The sequence below is a fragment of the Lonchura striata genome, chromosome 18, assembly GCF_046129695.1.
Source record: "Lonchura striata isolate bLonStr1 chromosome 18, bLonStr1.mat, whole genome shotgun sequence".
In the NCBI taxonomy this organism is placed as follows: domain Eukaryota; kingdom Metazoa; phylum Chordata; class Aves; order Passeriformes; family Estrildidae; genus Lonchura; species Lonchura striata.
The window spans coordinates 12,791,278-12,806,779 of NC_134620.1; the positions used below are offsets into that span (position 1 = coordinate 12,791,278).

The 15,502-nt window shown below is 45.2% G+C and overlaps 1 protein-coding gene across 1 annotated transcript; it reads right to left on the bottom strand.

Annotated features, from left to right (window-relative positions):
- Positions 1-818: 818 nt before the first annotated feature.
- VPS37B (VPS37B subunit of ESCRT-I) lies at positions 819-12,804 on the bottom strand. Its single transcript, XM_021532737.2, has 4 exons — positions 12,654-12,804; positions 6,806-6,977; positions 6,097-6,179; positions 819-4,973 (listed from the first exon to the last, which is right to left on the bottom strand). Exons 1-4 carry the CDS (start codon positions 12,756-12,758, stop codon positions 4,470-4,472), a joined length of 864 nt encoding a protein of 287 aa, XP_021388412.1. The 5' UTR covers positions 12,759-12,804; the 3' UTR covers positions 819-4,469.
- Between the last annotated feature and the right edge of the window lie 2,698 nt (positions 12,805-15,502).

Genomic DNA, 15,502 nt, shown 5'->3' on the forward strand with positions numbered 1-15,502 from the left:
GACCACAGGGAAGGGCCAGCAGAGCCCCGGGGCTGGAACAGGCACAGCTGGGATCCCACCACTCTTCAGGCCACAAAACAGCAAATTCTTGAAGAGCTGAGCTGAGGAGCTGCAGCTTTTACATAACACCTTCCCCTGCCCTCGCCCACCTGCACTGAGTCAGCACCTCAGCTTTTCCTCATCTGCACTTTCCCTTTTCTGCAGAAGGTTATCCAATCTCTGCAGCCACCACAAAGGAATCAAGAAACAATTAAAAAAAGGGAATTTCTTCCCTGATCACTTATTCCCCATTAGGATTTCTATTTTGCATCACTGCTAAAGTGACAGATATCACAGAAAATTACATCAGGTCTTTTCTGCCCTCTGACTCATATTCCTAAATAACTCTGGTTGACTCATTTCTCCTGACTGGCTGATAGCTAAGATTTTCCTCTCTTTAAAGAAAGGCTTTCTCCCTTCAGCCTTTCCAGGTGATTCGGAACATTCCCACTCGTTAATTATAGGGAATTAGAAAAGCAAAGGGGTTTTACCTGACTGACAGCCCACCTACCTCATTGCCCTGATTACAACACGTGAAATCCTCTGTGAGCAAACCCATCCTATATTAACTGTACAAAATGGACTCGTTATATCCAGTCACTAAAAACACAGCCAACAGATTTACTATGAATAATTAAAGCATTTTGCAAATGTTATGTTCTACATCCACCTACAACTGTATTTAGGTTGCTACAGAAAAAAAGCACCATTAGGGTTGAAAATCATTAATATATCATTAATATCAATCAGCACCATAAATGAATGGAGCCACAAGGGGACAGGACACCAAGAGATATGCTGTTTTATTTAAAATCAGAACACAGTAGATAACAGAAAGACTTTTTATGCAAACAACTCCACTGGATGTTTCACAATTTGCTCGACCTATAAAATGCCCCTTATTAAGAGTCCGGGATCACACAGAGGAACTGTTCAGGCACAGGATGACTCTGCCCCCTCTGAGCTCCACGGGAGGGCAAGAGAATCAGTCTGAGCTCTGTGATTCCAGTTTGAGAGGGCAGAGAAGTCCCAGGAGAGGTGGAGCCCGAGGCTGTGGAGGTGGGGGCAGAAATGGGGATGGTGACCTCGACCAGGCAGTGCCCAGGTGCCTCCTGGCATCCCAGGGCAGCTCCTGTTCCCTCCTGCAGGACCGAGGTGACCTGTCTGGAGCAGCTGTGCTGGAACAACCGACTCCACCTTCTCTGGGAGGCAGCCCTGAGTGCAGGGAGACCCAGGCAGGAGCCACAACTGCTCCCTGCAGTCCCAGCTCCAAGTCCCAACTCACAAAACTGCACACAAAAGACTGGCACAAATAATGCTGCCCAAAGAGAGCATTTCCAATGCTACCAACACTCTAAAGCCGTGTTACACATTGTATTTAAAGGATTTTTCTCCACTCCAATTGCTTTGGGGAAGTATATGCTATTTGTAGCAGACATCAAAAATCCTTTTTTTAATATATATATATATCTTTTTTTTTTTTTTTGGCAAGCATCGTGATCCACCCCCTCTCAAGTCTCAGCTTGCCTATGGCATTTTAATCTATCTTATAAACAGTGCAAATTAGTACAATTCTAAACATCCTAGCCAGAGCAGAATTAATTTATTAGCTATAAGAGAACAGGAGAAGCTGTTGAAGGGCAACAGGTTGAAAGCACTGACACAGCTCTTGCCAGGTTAGTGTTTCATCAAGTTTGTTGCTGAAAGGATTAAACAGCTTTCCACAGTCATTCTTCTCCTTTACCCTTGAACATCACCAGCAGTCAAGTAAATATTTACAGTTTGTGTGCACACACACACACAAAATTAATGGCAAAACGTTTTCCATGAGCAGCTGGACTTCAGTTATGAGCTTGCAATAACTGAAACATCACATTAGTTACATCAGCTATGTTCAAACTTACCCATCAGTGAAGGCAACTATAAGCTTACAAATAGCAGATACAACTGTTTTTTCTGAAGTATGAGGGTTAGTTTTTAGTAAAAGTCAGTGCTCTTGAAGAGCCCTTAAATTAGAGTTAAGCAATGGCCATTCAAATGATAAAAATGCTAATATCCTAGAATTACAATCACAAGTAGTGATCCTAAGGCACATCAGCCACATGCATATGCAATAATGCATTGTTTTGCTTTCAGACAAAAAAATTGCATTAGCTTTGTCTGTATTTAGTGTGCACAAGAGGTTGTTTTTAGATAAAGTATCCCTGAAAGGTCATTGTTATCACAAAAGTTACCAAAAGACAGAAGATTTAACAAGTAGTAAAAATATTTTTGGACTACTAATACCAATAAAGTCTGATACATAAAATGCAGTGCAAATTCACTATACACTTATCTATCACCCCTATCACTTCTGAGGATTTCCAACTCTCAGAAAAAAAGTTGGCACTTGATAAGTGTAAAATAGACCTGGTTATTTTTATGTAATCTTAGTAAAACTGATTTAGGAGTGTTTTAGAGTTTTTGTGTAGCAGGCTCAAAGTATGAATTTCTGTACTCGGACACCACCCTGGTAGCCCCCACCCACTTTAATTCTTTCTAGGACACAAACCATTTCTACAGCAGACTCATGTTTAGCATCCAGATACAACAGCTGCCACCCAAATACCAGCACTAACAGCACAGCAAAGTTACTTTGAAACGAGTCATAATTAACCATGCTTGTACAAAGCTTCAGTGAGAAAATAATACCAAGAAAATATATCACACTATTAAAAAAAAAAAAAACAACCACATCCTGTACCACCACTAGATTACAGAAAAAACACACTTTGCAAACAAATCCAATGCACATTGCTTCACAAAACGCCCCATCTATAAATACTTGCCAGACTTCCACTGGGGAATTGGTTCAGATGCCAGTAACACTGATCAACCTTCTGCCCTTTGTCTGCAGAAGGCAAACCAAGCCAAATGACCATATTCATATTTTCAGAATCAAGAGCTTCCTGTTATGAGCTTAATTTCAGATTCGTGTTTGCTAACCATCACACTCCAGAGGAAATGATTAAGGGACAATCCAGGACTTACATAAAAAAAAATAGATATTCTATTCTGACTGATGTTTGTAGTACAAACTTCCAAACAATGTAGTGCATTCCAGCACAATGATACCAAAATAACTGAAATAACCAGGGGCTTTGACAGCTACTGATTGATAACAAATTCACAGACACATTCTGTGCAAACAACTAGTGTTAAAATTTGCCTCCCCCAGTGCTGGATTAAAATACCAGCATGTGTCTGCACCTTAGGCTTCAAGAGTCACATTGAGAGTGAAATCTGAGCTGCCCTAAAAAGCCTCTCCCATCCAGAGGCAGAAGTTAAGAACAGATTCTGTAAGATGCAAACAGCCACCATGGACTTCAAAAGGCTTTTCTTTTTTGTCTATTTGCAGAGAAACATTAACTGCCAACTCCAGATAGATAAACATGCCCCAAACTGTAAAACTAAACTAAATGGGAAAGTTAAAAGTAGTTCTGTAAAGTGAGAGACGGAGTTAAGGGATAAAATTAAATTGTGGAAATTCAAGTGGGCAATTACATGTGAAAATCCAGTATTTGATTAAGAAAATACCCTGCCTAGATTCCTGGAATCACATGGTAGCAAAAGCTAAGCACCTGTGTAAAAAAATCATTTCTGTATTCAAGGTATGGAAAAGGAGAGAAAAACCAACCATTAGAAAGAGTCTTAATAGGCAAGGAAATAAAACTGCCTGGTAAAGTGTCTATAAAACCCTAAACTGGCTCTACAAACAGTTTAGTTGCATTTCAAGAGACCAGGACTTTGAGGGTACCAAGCTATTTAGGAGTGGGAGTAGTGCCTACTTTGATTACACACTAAGGTAACAACTGAAATGCAGAAATGAAACTCTTGTCCTTTTCCCTGCCTAAACCCCCCAAGGTGTTCTGACAGGAGTTTCAGCTCAGTGAGCTCTGAAAACGCCGTGCACCTGGCCCTGGATGCAAAAGGATGCTGAGGGGGGTCCTGTGCACACCCCTTGCCCGGCAGTCAGATATGGTTGTTACCATCCCAGCATTGTCACAGAATTCCTCAGAGGGACAACCAGCTCCCCGTGTGCCACACGTACATCCAGCTGCCATGGGAATACATCAGAACAGAGGAGGATGCTGATTTACCATCACTGAGGAATTCAGAGTGTGACTCGGTTTGTAATGTCAGCAAATCCACTGCGAGTGCCTTCCCAATTTGATGGATTTACAGAATTTAGACCTTCCTAGGAAAACCTTGTCACCACTGACCTTTGCAAACATCACATTTAGCAAAGCAACTGCAAACCTCTGTGCCACAGCTCGGCCTTTGTGCTCCATTGTGCAAAGAACAGAGGCTTCCCATTGCCTACAGCAAGTCTCTGATGGGGGGAAAAGGAAATATAAGCACCAATACATAAGTCAGGCGCACCCAAATATTTACTGGAGGATGAAGCCAGGGTGTGGTGGAAGGCGAGGTGGTCTTTGGGGCAGAGGTGGAGGATAGGGGGGCACAAACTGAGCTGGGTATCCCGGCTGTGCCGCTTGACTCGTGGGCTGAGCTGCTCCCGGCCGGGGCGGGAGAGGAGGGTACGGAGCACCTGGGTAGGAGGGAGCTGGTCCTGAGCTCACGGCCGCGGTGAAGGGAGTGGGGAAGCGTCCAGCCGGGCCTGAGGGAGGCGGCGGGGGCGGGATCCGCCGCGGCACCACCGAGGGAGGAGGGTTGGCATCCGCCCTGTAGGGATCGGCGGGGGCTGCTGCGGGCTCGGCTGCCCTCGGCTGCGGCGGCGCCTGAACCTGAGCGAGTCTCTGTCCCTTCAGCACCATTTCCTGCAGCTTCTCGATCTTCACCCGGCGCAGGTGAGCCAGTTTCCTCTTGCTCTGGTACTCGTCGATGAAGGAATCCAGGGGTATTTCACCATCAAGGAACCTTTCTGCCATATTCTGTCAAATGCAGAACATTCTCTTAGGAAACGGCCTACTGCAACAGAATCTAAATGGCTCACATCCCAAAAATAGCAGCATTTTGCCTGTGATTTTCCAGCTGGCATATGGAAGATGACTGGCATACTGAAGAATTCTGAGCAGAACTTTGAGTTGGTTATTACTCAGAAGCACTGAGAGTTAAATATCACTCTTGCATAAATTTATACTGAAGTAACAGCAGTAAAAACATCTGAATCTCACTCTGAGCGTTCCCCTGATCACCAGAGATGGGAACGAACCGAGTCCAGCAGCTTCCCAGATTGCCAGCTAAGCTAATTACAGCTCAGTGATGCTGGAATGCCAACAGAAACACTGAGAACTCTGTGAGACTCAGCACAGAGATTATTGCTAAGTCAGGCTTAAGACTCACCCTTATTTGTGTCTTTGGGTAAATGATGTTTAATGACTGAGAGCTGAACAAACATAAAATCACAAAATTCAGCTTGCCCTGGGAATGTCTTTTTACAATCACAACTCAAGGTTAATAAGCAAGTTTTTTTCTCCTGATTAATTACAGAAAATGCCTGCATGCAAATCAGCGAACAAAACCAAATACTCCCATTATTCTGAAGTCACACCACCCTTCAAGCACTTGTGTCTCAGCAAGTGGTGACCACTGGCACCTGCACAGACACACTGAAATCACAGGGGAATATTTCACCAGAGACACTGGAGGAAAAGCAGCACAGGCACGTTCTTTTTTTAATTAGGCTACTAATTGACATTTATTATGAAGCAATACATGTACCAGGCAAATCCCATTGCAAAAAGACTCCACGTTTTTAAACTCTACACGTTTGAAGGCAAAGCCAAGGAACTAAGAGGGTTTGCCTATCTTTTCTAAAAAAGAGTACTTTCTCTCTTGAACTCAATGATGTTAAGGGTAAAATATTACTCAGATAAAAAAGAAATTAAATTGCTGGAATCAAATAGCTGTTGCCTGAAGTTCAAAGCAGAGACAAGACCATATCCTTAAAACTACTCTTAATCTGTCACATGCTCTAATCAGCACTGCAGCCATGGACAATGGAAGGTTCTGGTGATGGGTGGAAGTGGCAGAATTTGGGTTTTGTGTTATTACCTCTGTGTCTTCCTCAATCTTCGCCCCCTCAGTCTGCAGCAGTGCCAGCAGGGTCTCCAGGGAAGCATTACTGGATTGTCTGTCTGCAAAGGCACAGGAAGGACAGAAAATGACAGCTGGCTCTAAGTGACTTGGAACTGCACAACAACCTCCAAAGCACATCTGCACAACCAGCAGACCCTGCAGTACCCTACACAGGGTGATGCGCAGTAAGAAATACATTAACAAGTTCAGGAATATTGTCAGAGTGCTAAGAGTTGAAATTTAATTCCAATTATGTATTGGAATTAAATATTGAAATATAAATTCAATATAATATTGAAAGCACTTCAGCAAGTGCAGTATCAGATGTACACTATAATTCAGTATGAAAGTTAAATGTAATATTCCATTTGATTTATAAATAGTCACTGGAAATTCAAAGTGTTTGCTCTTTAGCAAGGTAAATGAAGTTGACAATGTAGAGAAGAGTAGGTCAAGAATAGGTAGGTAACAGGAAGAACCCACAGTATCTGTTACTAGATGTGACAGTCACTTAATAAATCATCAGAAGTGTGATCTATTTCAGCACTACACAAGAACGACATTTCACTTTGTACCCTAATTCACACAGCTAAAAATGAGATGCCAAAAACCAAACAACAAACAGGCAACAGATTTACATTCACTTAAAAAACAGCAAATCATAATTGTCAACAGCCAGTGTTACCTAGTTTTGTTTTCTTTATCTGGTATGCTTCAAAAAGAACTTGCAGCTCTTGGTATTTCTCAGTTAAATTTGATTTTAGAGACTCCAACTTTGGCTGGTACAGGAGATTTCCCTCTGCCAGACTGCGGTTGCTGGCAAGAGTCATGTCCTTGCTGTGCTGAACATTTTGGGCCTAGACATAAATAAAAAAAAAACCAAAAAAAAGTGTGTGAAATGACAGTGAAATCATTAAGCAATAAATGAGACATTGAAATGAGACTGATTCTGTGAAAACTTTTAAATAAATAACAAAAGTATGCAAGAATTAGTGCTGTGAAAAATGTGATTAATATGACCTGCCTACATCTAAAGCAGACATCCTGTCCCTTGCATCTGATATCTAATAATTATGGACTAGACAAATCTTTAGCAAAAGTCTTAAAAATACTTGTTTTAAACTGAAGAAGTTAAGGTATTTGTAATTGTACTGTAAATTACAGTACTTGAAATGACACAGGACTTAATGACTAAACTTTCTCCATACTAAAGCACTTCAGAGAAGGACGTATTTTTTCTAACAGAAATTGATCAAAAATGGTAATTGACACTTAATGATGAATGCAAATATCACTTCAAGAGTGACAAGCAAGAGTTTCCAGCAATGGTCTGTGTCAAATTTCTTTTAACAATGCACACTTGTAGAGATGAGAAACTTGAATCTCATCCAAAGCCATGAGAAGAACCAGTTCCTCAGATACAAAGCAAACATAGGAATGATGTTTAATGAAACTTAAGGAGGAGCTGGTGAAGACCCAGCCACTTGTTTCAGGACATTGAAACATTTTATGTCACTGTAAGAATTTTGAAGTCTTTGAATTCTATTTCACAAATAGATAGAATCTCAGAGTGATGCAACTTGAATACAGTCACAATCTATAAACCAGAATAATCTCTGTCACTGATGTTAAGGTCTGTGTAAAATCCTTACAGCAACTGTTCCACTACAACTGGAAGTTAATTTGAGGAATCAGAAAGCAAACACTGTAAACTTTGCCTAAAGTGTGCTGTAGAAAAGCTTTCTAAAAATGAGTAATTTAAAACTACCAGAAAACCAGCTGCAAAATCATCCAAGGGTCAAAGGCACGGCCCAGCATGAGCAGTCTATTAAGATTATCAGTGCAGCACAAAGCATGCTTTCAGCATCCATCCACAGCTTTCCACAAGCCCAAGACAAAGGCTGAGGGAGGAATAAATCCAACAAAAGGTATTTTGTTGTCACATGTGACAAAAGTGTGCATTAGCAGGGAACTGCTCCTGCACTGGTTGTTCGCCTGCCCACTGGAAGTGCAAGGAAAAAAAGTTATTTAGAGATAAAAGTCAGGAGCATGGGAGTCCAGCAGAATTCCTAACAAGACTCTTGAGGTCATGAGCACTTCAACAGGCAGGAAACTGTAGAACTGTTAATCTGAAACCAGATGAAAATAGCAGTCAGAATCACGAGACACAGTGAGACAGGACAATATTAAGGAGAATATATCACTTTTTTTTTTAACTGCTAAGCTCTCACTATGAATTCTGAATGGGACAAACAGGGCAACCCTACTGAGCTGCTTATAAGGGGATTTTCATGGTACAAGGATTGCTCACTCCTGAGCAGGCCACTCAACACCAAACTGTGCTGCAAGAAAATGAAGCCATGGACACACAGAGGTTATTAAAACCAAAAGCTATGGTTTATGCAGCACTTCAAAATTTCAGCTGCTTAAAAAATGAATTTCTTTAATGTACATAATTTGAATAACTTTACTCAAGGATTTATTTAATAAGCATTTCCAAGAGCAGGAAGCAGAACTGCTTTGGGAATTTAGAGCCTACTACTTTTATGAACTGCAGCTTTGTTTCATCCCACTTTTAAAAAAGGGAGAAAAAAAAGCTGGATAAAATTAAACCAGCACTAGTACTAGCTTAGCAACATTCATACTATAAATGTTGATCCCTTATTCCAAAATAATGGTTTGCAGCAAGAGTTATTTGTGTAAGATGTCTCTGAGAAGCGTCAGCCTGGCTCATCCAAAAGCACATTTCCAGAGGAGCTGCCTCCTGAGACACTGAGCAATCCTGACTACCCACAAAGTCCATCAAGAGCTGCTCTAATTATAAACTTGCTCTGGCCAGCACCACAGAGAGGAGTCTCTCGGTACCTTTGAGAAAAAGTCTCTTAAGGAGCTATAAATAAAAAGCAGCTTTGTGTGGCACCGTTTTAATTGCTTTATACATACAACACATCCATGGTAGTTTTAGATTTCTCCAGCCTCTATCATTCCCACATTCTCTTTCACTTACACATACTTGTAAATTAAGAAAATATGCAGTCACACTGTGGAAGTATAAAGATACACATTTGGAGTGTCAAATTAACCCCTGAAACAGGAGCTGACAGGTGCAGAGTAGGAGAAGGGACTTCTTTTACAGAAGATTTAGGAGTGCTTTTCATCAAGGACTCGTGAATAATAATACACCCCCTAAGAACATCTGTTCTGTAATAAATATTAAAACATACTGCAAAGTAATTAGATTGGCTAAATTTAGCTCTTTTGATTACTTGAAAATGACAAAAATAAAGCTTAGAAGGTAAGCTGCAGTTCCTAGACATTTCTTGCAGTGGCAAGACACTCAGCACTGCAATTTGCACTCATCAGACACAGACGGGTTACTCATTTGATGCTCAGCTAGAAGAGAAAAATCTGTAGTTGTCACCAAGTCTAATTCCTAACTTTGCAACTAAATTTCATGTTTGGCCAACAAGAACATGACCACTTGCACAATGTGGTTTTAGGACAGGAGGAGGAATCCAAGAAATCTGGGCATGAATGCACATAGTTTAACTTGGATTTTCTGCCCTGTGTGATCTGTTCAATCAGCTTTTGAGAAAAGGACTATGCTCAAAAAATTCCTTTTGTGCTTGCCAGTGTACTCTGAAATGCTGGAATGAGAAGTACATTTCTGACTTCTTGATTTCACATAATAAAGGTATTGAAAAGCAAACAATTTTTGGCCATGGAACCTTAGCAGTCAGTAACACAATACTGCACTGTTACAGAAGGGATGCTCCAGGAGATAAAAAGAAAATTCACTTTCACAGGGAAATTCATCAAATCATCACCAGCGTCAGGTCACAAATTCTCTCATCTGTGCTTTTCAGGGTTATCTCACCAAGACTGACTTTTCTAAACAAATTACTTTTATGACTCTGCCATGGCAGGGGGTTTGGAACTAAATGATCTTTCAGGTCCCTTCCAACCTAAACCATCCTGTAATTGCCAATTTTCATGAAGATGGATGCTGTATACGCACTACAAAGATCACCCTGAGAAATGATAAAAAAAACCCTCCTCAGTTTTAAAAGACTGGGAGTACCAGACAAGCAGCTTCCTTCCTTTTTCTGGCAGACAAGATGTTCGTTGTTCAAGCCCTGCAAACCCAACCTCAGACAGGAAAAGCAGCAGCTCAGCTCTGATGCCACAGTGTCACCCACCTGGGGACACCCGCGCGGGACGTTCTGGGAGCACATCACCCTGTGGGCACACACAGACACAGACACACAGCCCCACAAATCCTGCTCAAATGTCACACAGGAATACATTCCCTCTAAGGCTGGAAGTGCCTATTTTTAGCTGTTAGCAAGAAAGCCAAGTGGTTTTTCCAAATCCTCCTCCTCTGTGAACAAAACATTGGGGTTTGAGCTGGGTTTCCCTTGCAACAAGGAGAACAAAGGGTTTTTTCAATTGTGGAATCATCAGCTTTAACCAAGTCTGCCACTGAAAATACAAGTGGCCTTAGAGAAGGGATTCGGGAATAATGATTTAGTTGGCATGTCACAGTAAAATTTGGAATTTAAGGACTTTGGAATAACCCCACAACCTGGATACATAGGGACTGACAGCCAAGCAGCAGTGAAGTCACCATGGTGCCTCCTTAATGTTCAGGATTTCCCTCTCTCCCTCTTCCTGCCACACACTTCCCAGTGAAAAACTCAGGTCTCAGCAGCACAGGCAATAAACAATTCAGCGAAGGCAAAAACAGAAGGAGGAAGAAATATTCAAGCATGGCCAATTCCTTCCAAGATGGGTAAACACATTTCTAGTTGAACAGACTCCAGTAAAAGCCTCCACCTGCAATAAAAGAGGATTATAGCAGACAGCAGCACAGCCGTGTTTCCACACAGCCTGAGCACCTTCAAACCTGGCCACACTTTCCAAACACCACAAAATATTCCCTCGGGCCCACAGAACTTTGCTCTACAATTTCAAAGCCTTAAGATGCCAAGGGAAGAAGAAAACCTGAGGGTCAAATTGAGAATGTGGGCTGGTTGTGTAGAGAGGTTTTCTACTGAGGTCACGAGGTTTTCTGTCACTTCTGACCTACAGTCTTAAGTGCACACTGACAAATAAATGATAATAAAGAGACCACCTAGGCAGGCCTTGTGCTCATGTCCCTTGTCAGGGGTCACACTGGAACCAGCAGCACTGCACCAGTTCCATCTTCACCAAGTTAAGCCCATTATAACCCGCTGAGTTTCCTTAAATAGCTTTTATTCAGCAGGGTGCTCCTGCCCCCTGCACACCACGGGGCCTCCAAAAGCTCTCTGCATGTTCTACTTCTACAGCACCGTCTGTTTCGTCCAAGTTCTCAAAATACAGGCTTGCACAAAAAGTTTTTATGGCTGCCCCACTCTCAGAAATCTATCGGCACAAAGTTCGAGATCTAAATTGTTGCATAATACAGCAAATAAATTCCCCAGGACACCTCATCAACTCAGCCCCAGCCTCCAGTGGGCCTCTCCATGGGTAATACTTTGACAATTTGGCTCGAGGTGATCGGGAACAATTTCCTCAGAAGCACCAAAAGGACCAGAATCTTAGTTTGAGAGAACACAATTAAAACTGATTTCACTTAATGAACTAAGCTTCTTTCTCAAGAACACATTGCCACTGTTTTTCTTCTCCTGAGGCTTTTGTCCTCTAATTTAAGAAAACAAAAAACTCCCAATAAATACAGGACCCAGAAAAGCAGAGCACATATTTTTCTTTTCAAGTTTTCATACATATAGTTTAATCTTATTTGCTCTTATCTGACTAAGAGTAAGGTCCTTTCAGGGACATCTGTGGCCAAATAAACGCAGAACAGTCTCATATCTGAACTGTAACACCCAGTGTCCACTGGCACATAGAAAACCCAGTTAAAGACAACCACAGCCAGACGAAGACAAGCTCCTGTTTTGTTTCAGGAATCACGGATCCAAAAGCACGACTTAGAGCGTGATGCACTGACAAAGACACTTCAAACAGGCAAAACAAGCAGCAGAAAAGCCTGACAGCCCTGGCTGCGCCCAGCATACCAACCGAGGCACACAGAAATTGTTTTGAATTCACCCTGGCAAAATCCTTCACCACGGCCAAGGCACAACACAAGGGCTGTGCGAACGGATCCCACCTCCGGGCCGTCAGCGTCTCTTAATTCAGCGGTTGAATTTATTTAATTTCGCGTTTTCAGCCCGCCGAGCCCTCACTGCACCCGGCGGGCACCGATCCCCCCGCCGCGGGCCGGCGAACAAAAGGCCGGGAGGGCCGGGACCGGGAGAGCGAGGGCCGGGGGCGGCAGGGAAAGGGAAGCAAGGAAGGGACCGGCAGCGCTTCCCGCAGCCCCCGGGGCTCCCCACGCACCGGCAGCTCCGCGGCGGGGCCGACACCGCCCGGCGGCTCCGCGGAGTCACGAACCCCCCAACACCGAGCGGCACCGGGGACCGTGCGGGCTGAGGGGGGCGGCCCGAGGAGAGGCCGCGGCCGGGGAGTATGAGGCGGCCCCTCACCTCTTCCATCTCGCGGGCCATGTCCTGGAGCTGCTCCTCGTCGTCCAGCAGCGCGCTGAGCTCCTGCAGACTCAGCGCCTCCAGGCGCCGCGCGTCCAGCGCCATCCCGGCCCCGGCCGCGGCCCCGCCGCCGCTCCCGCCCGGCCCCGCACCGGAAGTGCCGCCGCGGGCTCGCCCCGGCCCGGCGGGCACCGCCCTCAGCGCCCCCTGCCGGGGGGGCGTGACGGGCCGTACCACGGGGGCGGCGCGGCGGGAGGGGGGCGCTGCTGGAACGAACCAAGGGGCCCGGCGAGGGGGGGCACGGTGGCTGAGCGAGCCCGGGCTGAGGGGAGACCCTGGGGGGGGGGGGTGAAGCCTCTGTGAGGGGGTAAAGCCTCTATGAGGGGTCTGTGGGGGCAGCCCCTGTGAGGGGGTGAAGCCCCTGTGAGAGTGAAGCCCCTGTGAGGGGTCTCTGAGGGGGTGAAGCCCCTGTGAGGGGTCTGTGAGGGGATGAAGCCCCTATGAGGGGATGAAGCCCCGCTGAGGGGGGTGAAGCCCCTTTTGGGGTGAAGCCCCAGTGAGGGGTCTGTGAGGGGATGAAGCCTCTGTGAGGGGTCTGTGGGTGAAGCCTCTATGAGGGATAAAGCCCCTGTGAGGGGTCTGTGAGGGGATGAAGCCCCTGTGAGGGGGTGAAGCCCCTGTGAGGGGATGAAGCCCCTGTGAGAGGATGAAGCCCCTGTGACGGGTCTGTGGGTGAAGCCTCTATGAGGGGATGAAGCCCCCATGAGGGGATGAAGCCCCTGTGAGGGGATGAAGCCCCCATGAGGGGATGAAGCTCCCATGAGGGGGTGAAGCCCCAGTGAGGGGTCTGTGGGTGAAGCCTCTATGAGGGGATAAAGCCGCTGTGAGGGGTCTGTGAGGGGATGAAGCCCCTGTGAGGGGATGAAGCCCCCATGAGGGGATGAAGCCCCAGTGAGGGGTCTGTGGGTGAAGCCTCTATGAGGGGATAAAGCCGCTGTGAGGGGTCTGTGAGGGGATGAAGCCCCTGTGAGGGGATGAAGCCCCTGTGAGGGATCTGTGGAAGATGAGGCCTCTCCATGGGCAGAGCGCCGGGCAGAGCCCTGCACAGTGCCAGCTTTGTGCACTGTGCTCACATGAGGGGCCTCGGAATCCCGAGGGATCAGTCCCTGGGGTTGGAAAAGACCTCTGAGATCATCGAGTGTGGCTCGTGACCGATCACCACCTTCTCCACCAGACCACAGCCAGTGAGTGCCACGCCACCCGCCGATGGGGACTCCTTCCCTGGGCAGCCCTTTCCAAGGTTTTATCACCCTTTCAGTTAACAAATTCCTCCTGGTGTCCAGCCTGAGCCTCCCCTGGCCCAGCCTGGGGCTGTTCCCTCTCCTCCTGTTCGTGTTCCTTGGGAGCTATAAATTCGGAAGGAAAATCAGTTAGATTTAACTCGCATTTCCTTACCCAGGTTGGGACTTGGCTGGGGTAAATCTCAAAAGCGTGATTGCATTATTGTTCTCAAGCTTAAGCTGAGTACTTACTTAGGTTAAAAATAGCTAAAAATCATATCTGGCCAAGCTTTGGTGCTAGGCCATTTCATCCATCTTGAGCACGTTCTTCTTCAACAGTGAAGGTCAATAAATAATCCATCAAAGATGTGTTTCATTGTAAATTTAAATACTTTTGAAATGCAATGTAGTAAAAACTGCATCAATTAAACCACCATATATTTTGTTCTTCTGATTTTTATCAGTCGTGTCACCAGCACTGGAGTAGGCAGTGTGTGGTAACCCTTAGGAGCAGGAGCTCCCCAATTACTGCTGCTGTTAGCAGAGCTGATAAAGGCAATTATGTCTGGAAACAATTAATTGTGTTAAAAGAGCCTAAGTTATATGCATCACTTGGCATGCAGCACCTTCCTGGCCTGCTTTTGTCCCTCCGTGGGTGTGTGTATTATTTCCGTGTGTATAACTCTGGTGAGAGAGCCAAAAGGAGCCAGGAGCCAAGGGAGCAGGGGAGGGAATGGCCACGTGGTCCTTGTCCTTTGGAGTTGATATTTTCGATCTAACTGGGGGGAAAAAAAATCCATATAGTGACGGAATGCAATTCTGATGGAATGATGTTGCAGTCACACTCAGGAAGTGACCCAGCAGTTCCTGGCAGGACACTGCAATGACGTGACAGCTTTATGGTTGTTCTTTTGTCCTGTAACTAAACTCGGCTCCCTACACTTCCCACCCTCCTGAAAACCTTCTTTGTCATTATTTTCCACAGGGAATAACGACCAGCAAGGTGACCTTCCTCCAGCTAGAGGAAGCCTTCCAGCTCTTTTGGCAGCTCGAGCAGATCCAAGGGTGCGCTCAGAGGGAGGTGAGGGCGTGATGTTTGCACAGCAGGAAGCTGAGCCGAGGGTGGGGAGAAGGTGTTCAGTGATACAGGCATGTCCCAGTATCACAGCACCAGCACACCTGCCTGCTGCAGGTATGTGCTCTGTGCCAGGTGAGTCAGCAGCCGTGCCCTGGGCACTGGCAGGGGTTTGCACAGTCACCACAGCCCTGCCTTGCTCTTTAAAACCAGCAGATAGTCGCCCTGCCAACACCATTCCACCTAGCCTGTATTTGTACGTGCCCATCAAACAGAATTACAGCCACGGGTTAAACCTGCTGTAAATCTGCACATGCAAACACATGTATAGATATACACACATGCAAACAGAGGAATTAGCTGAGGGATTAGACAAAGCCCTTTCTTCCCAAGAATATTGGTAATTTCAACTTCATACCATAACTAAATAAATGGTTTGGGGGGAGTGTGGTTCAGAAGAGTCTGACTCAGCTTCAAGTTGTAAATCTAGTTCT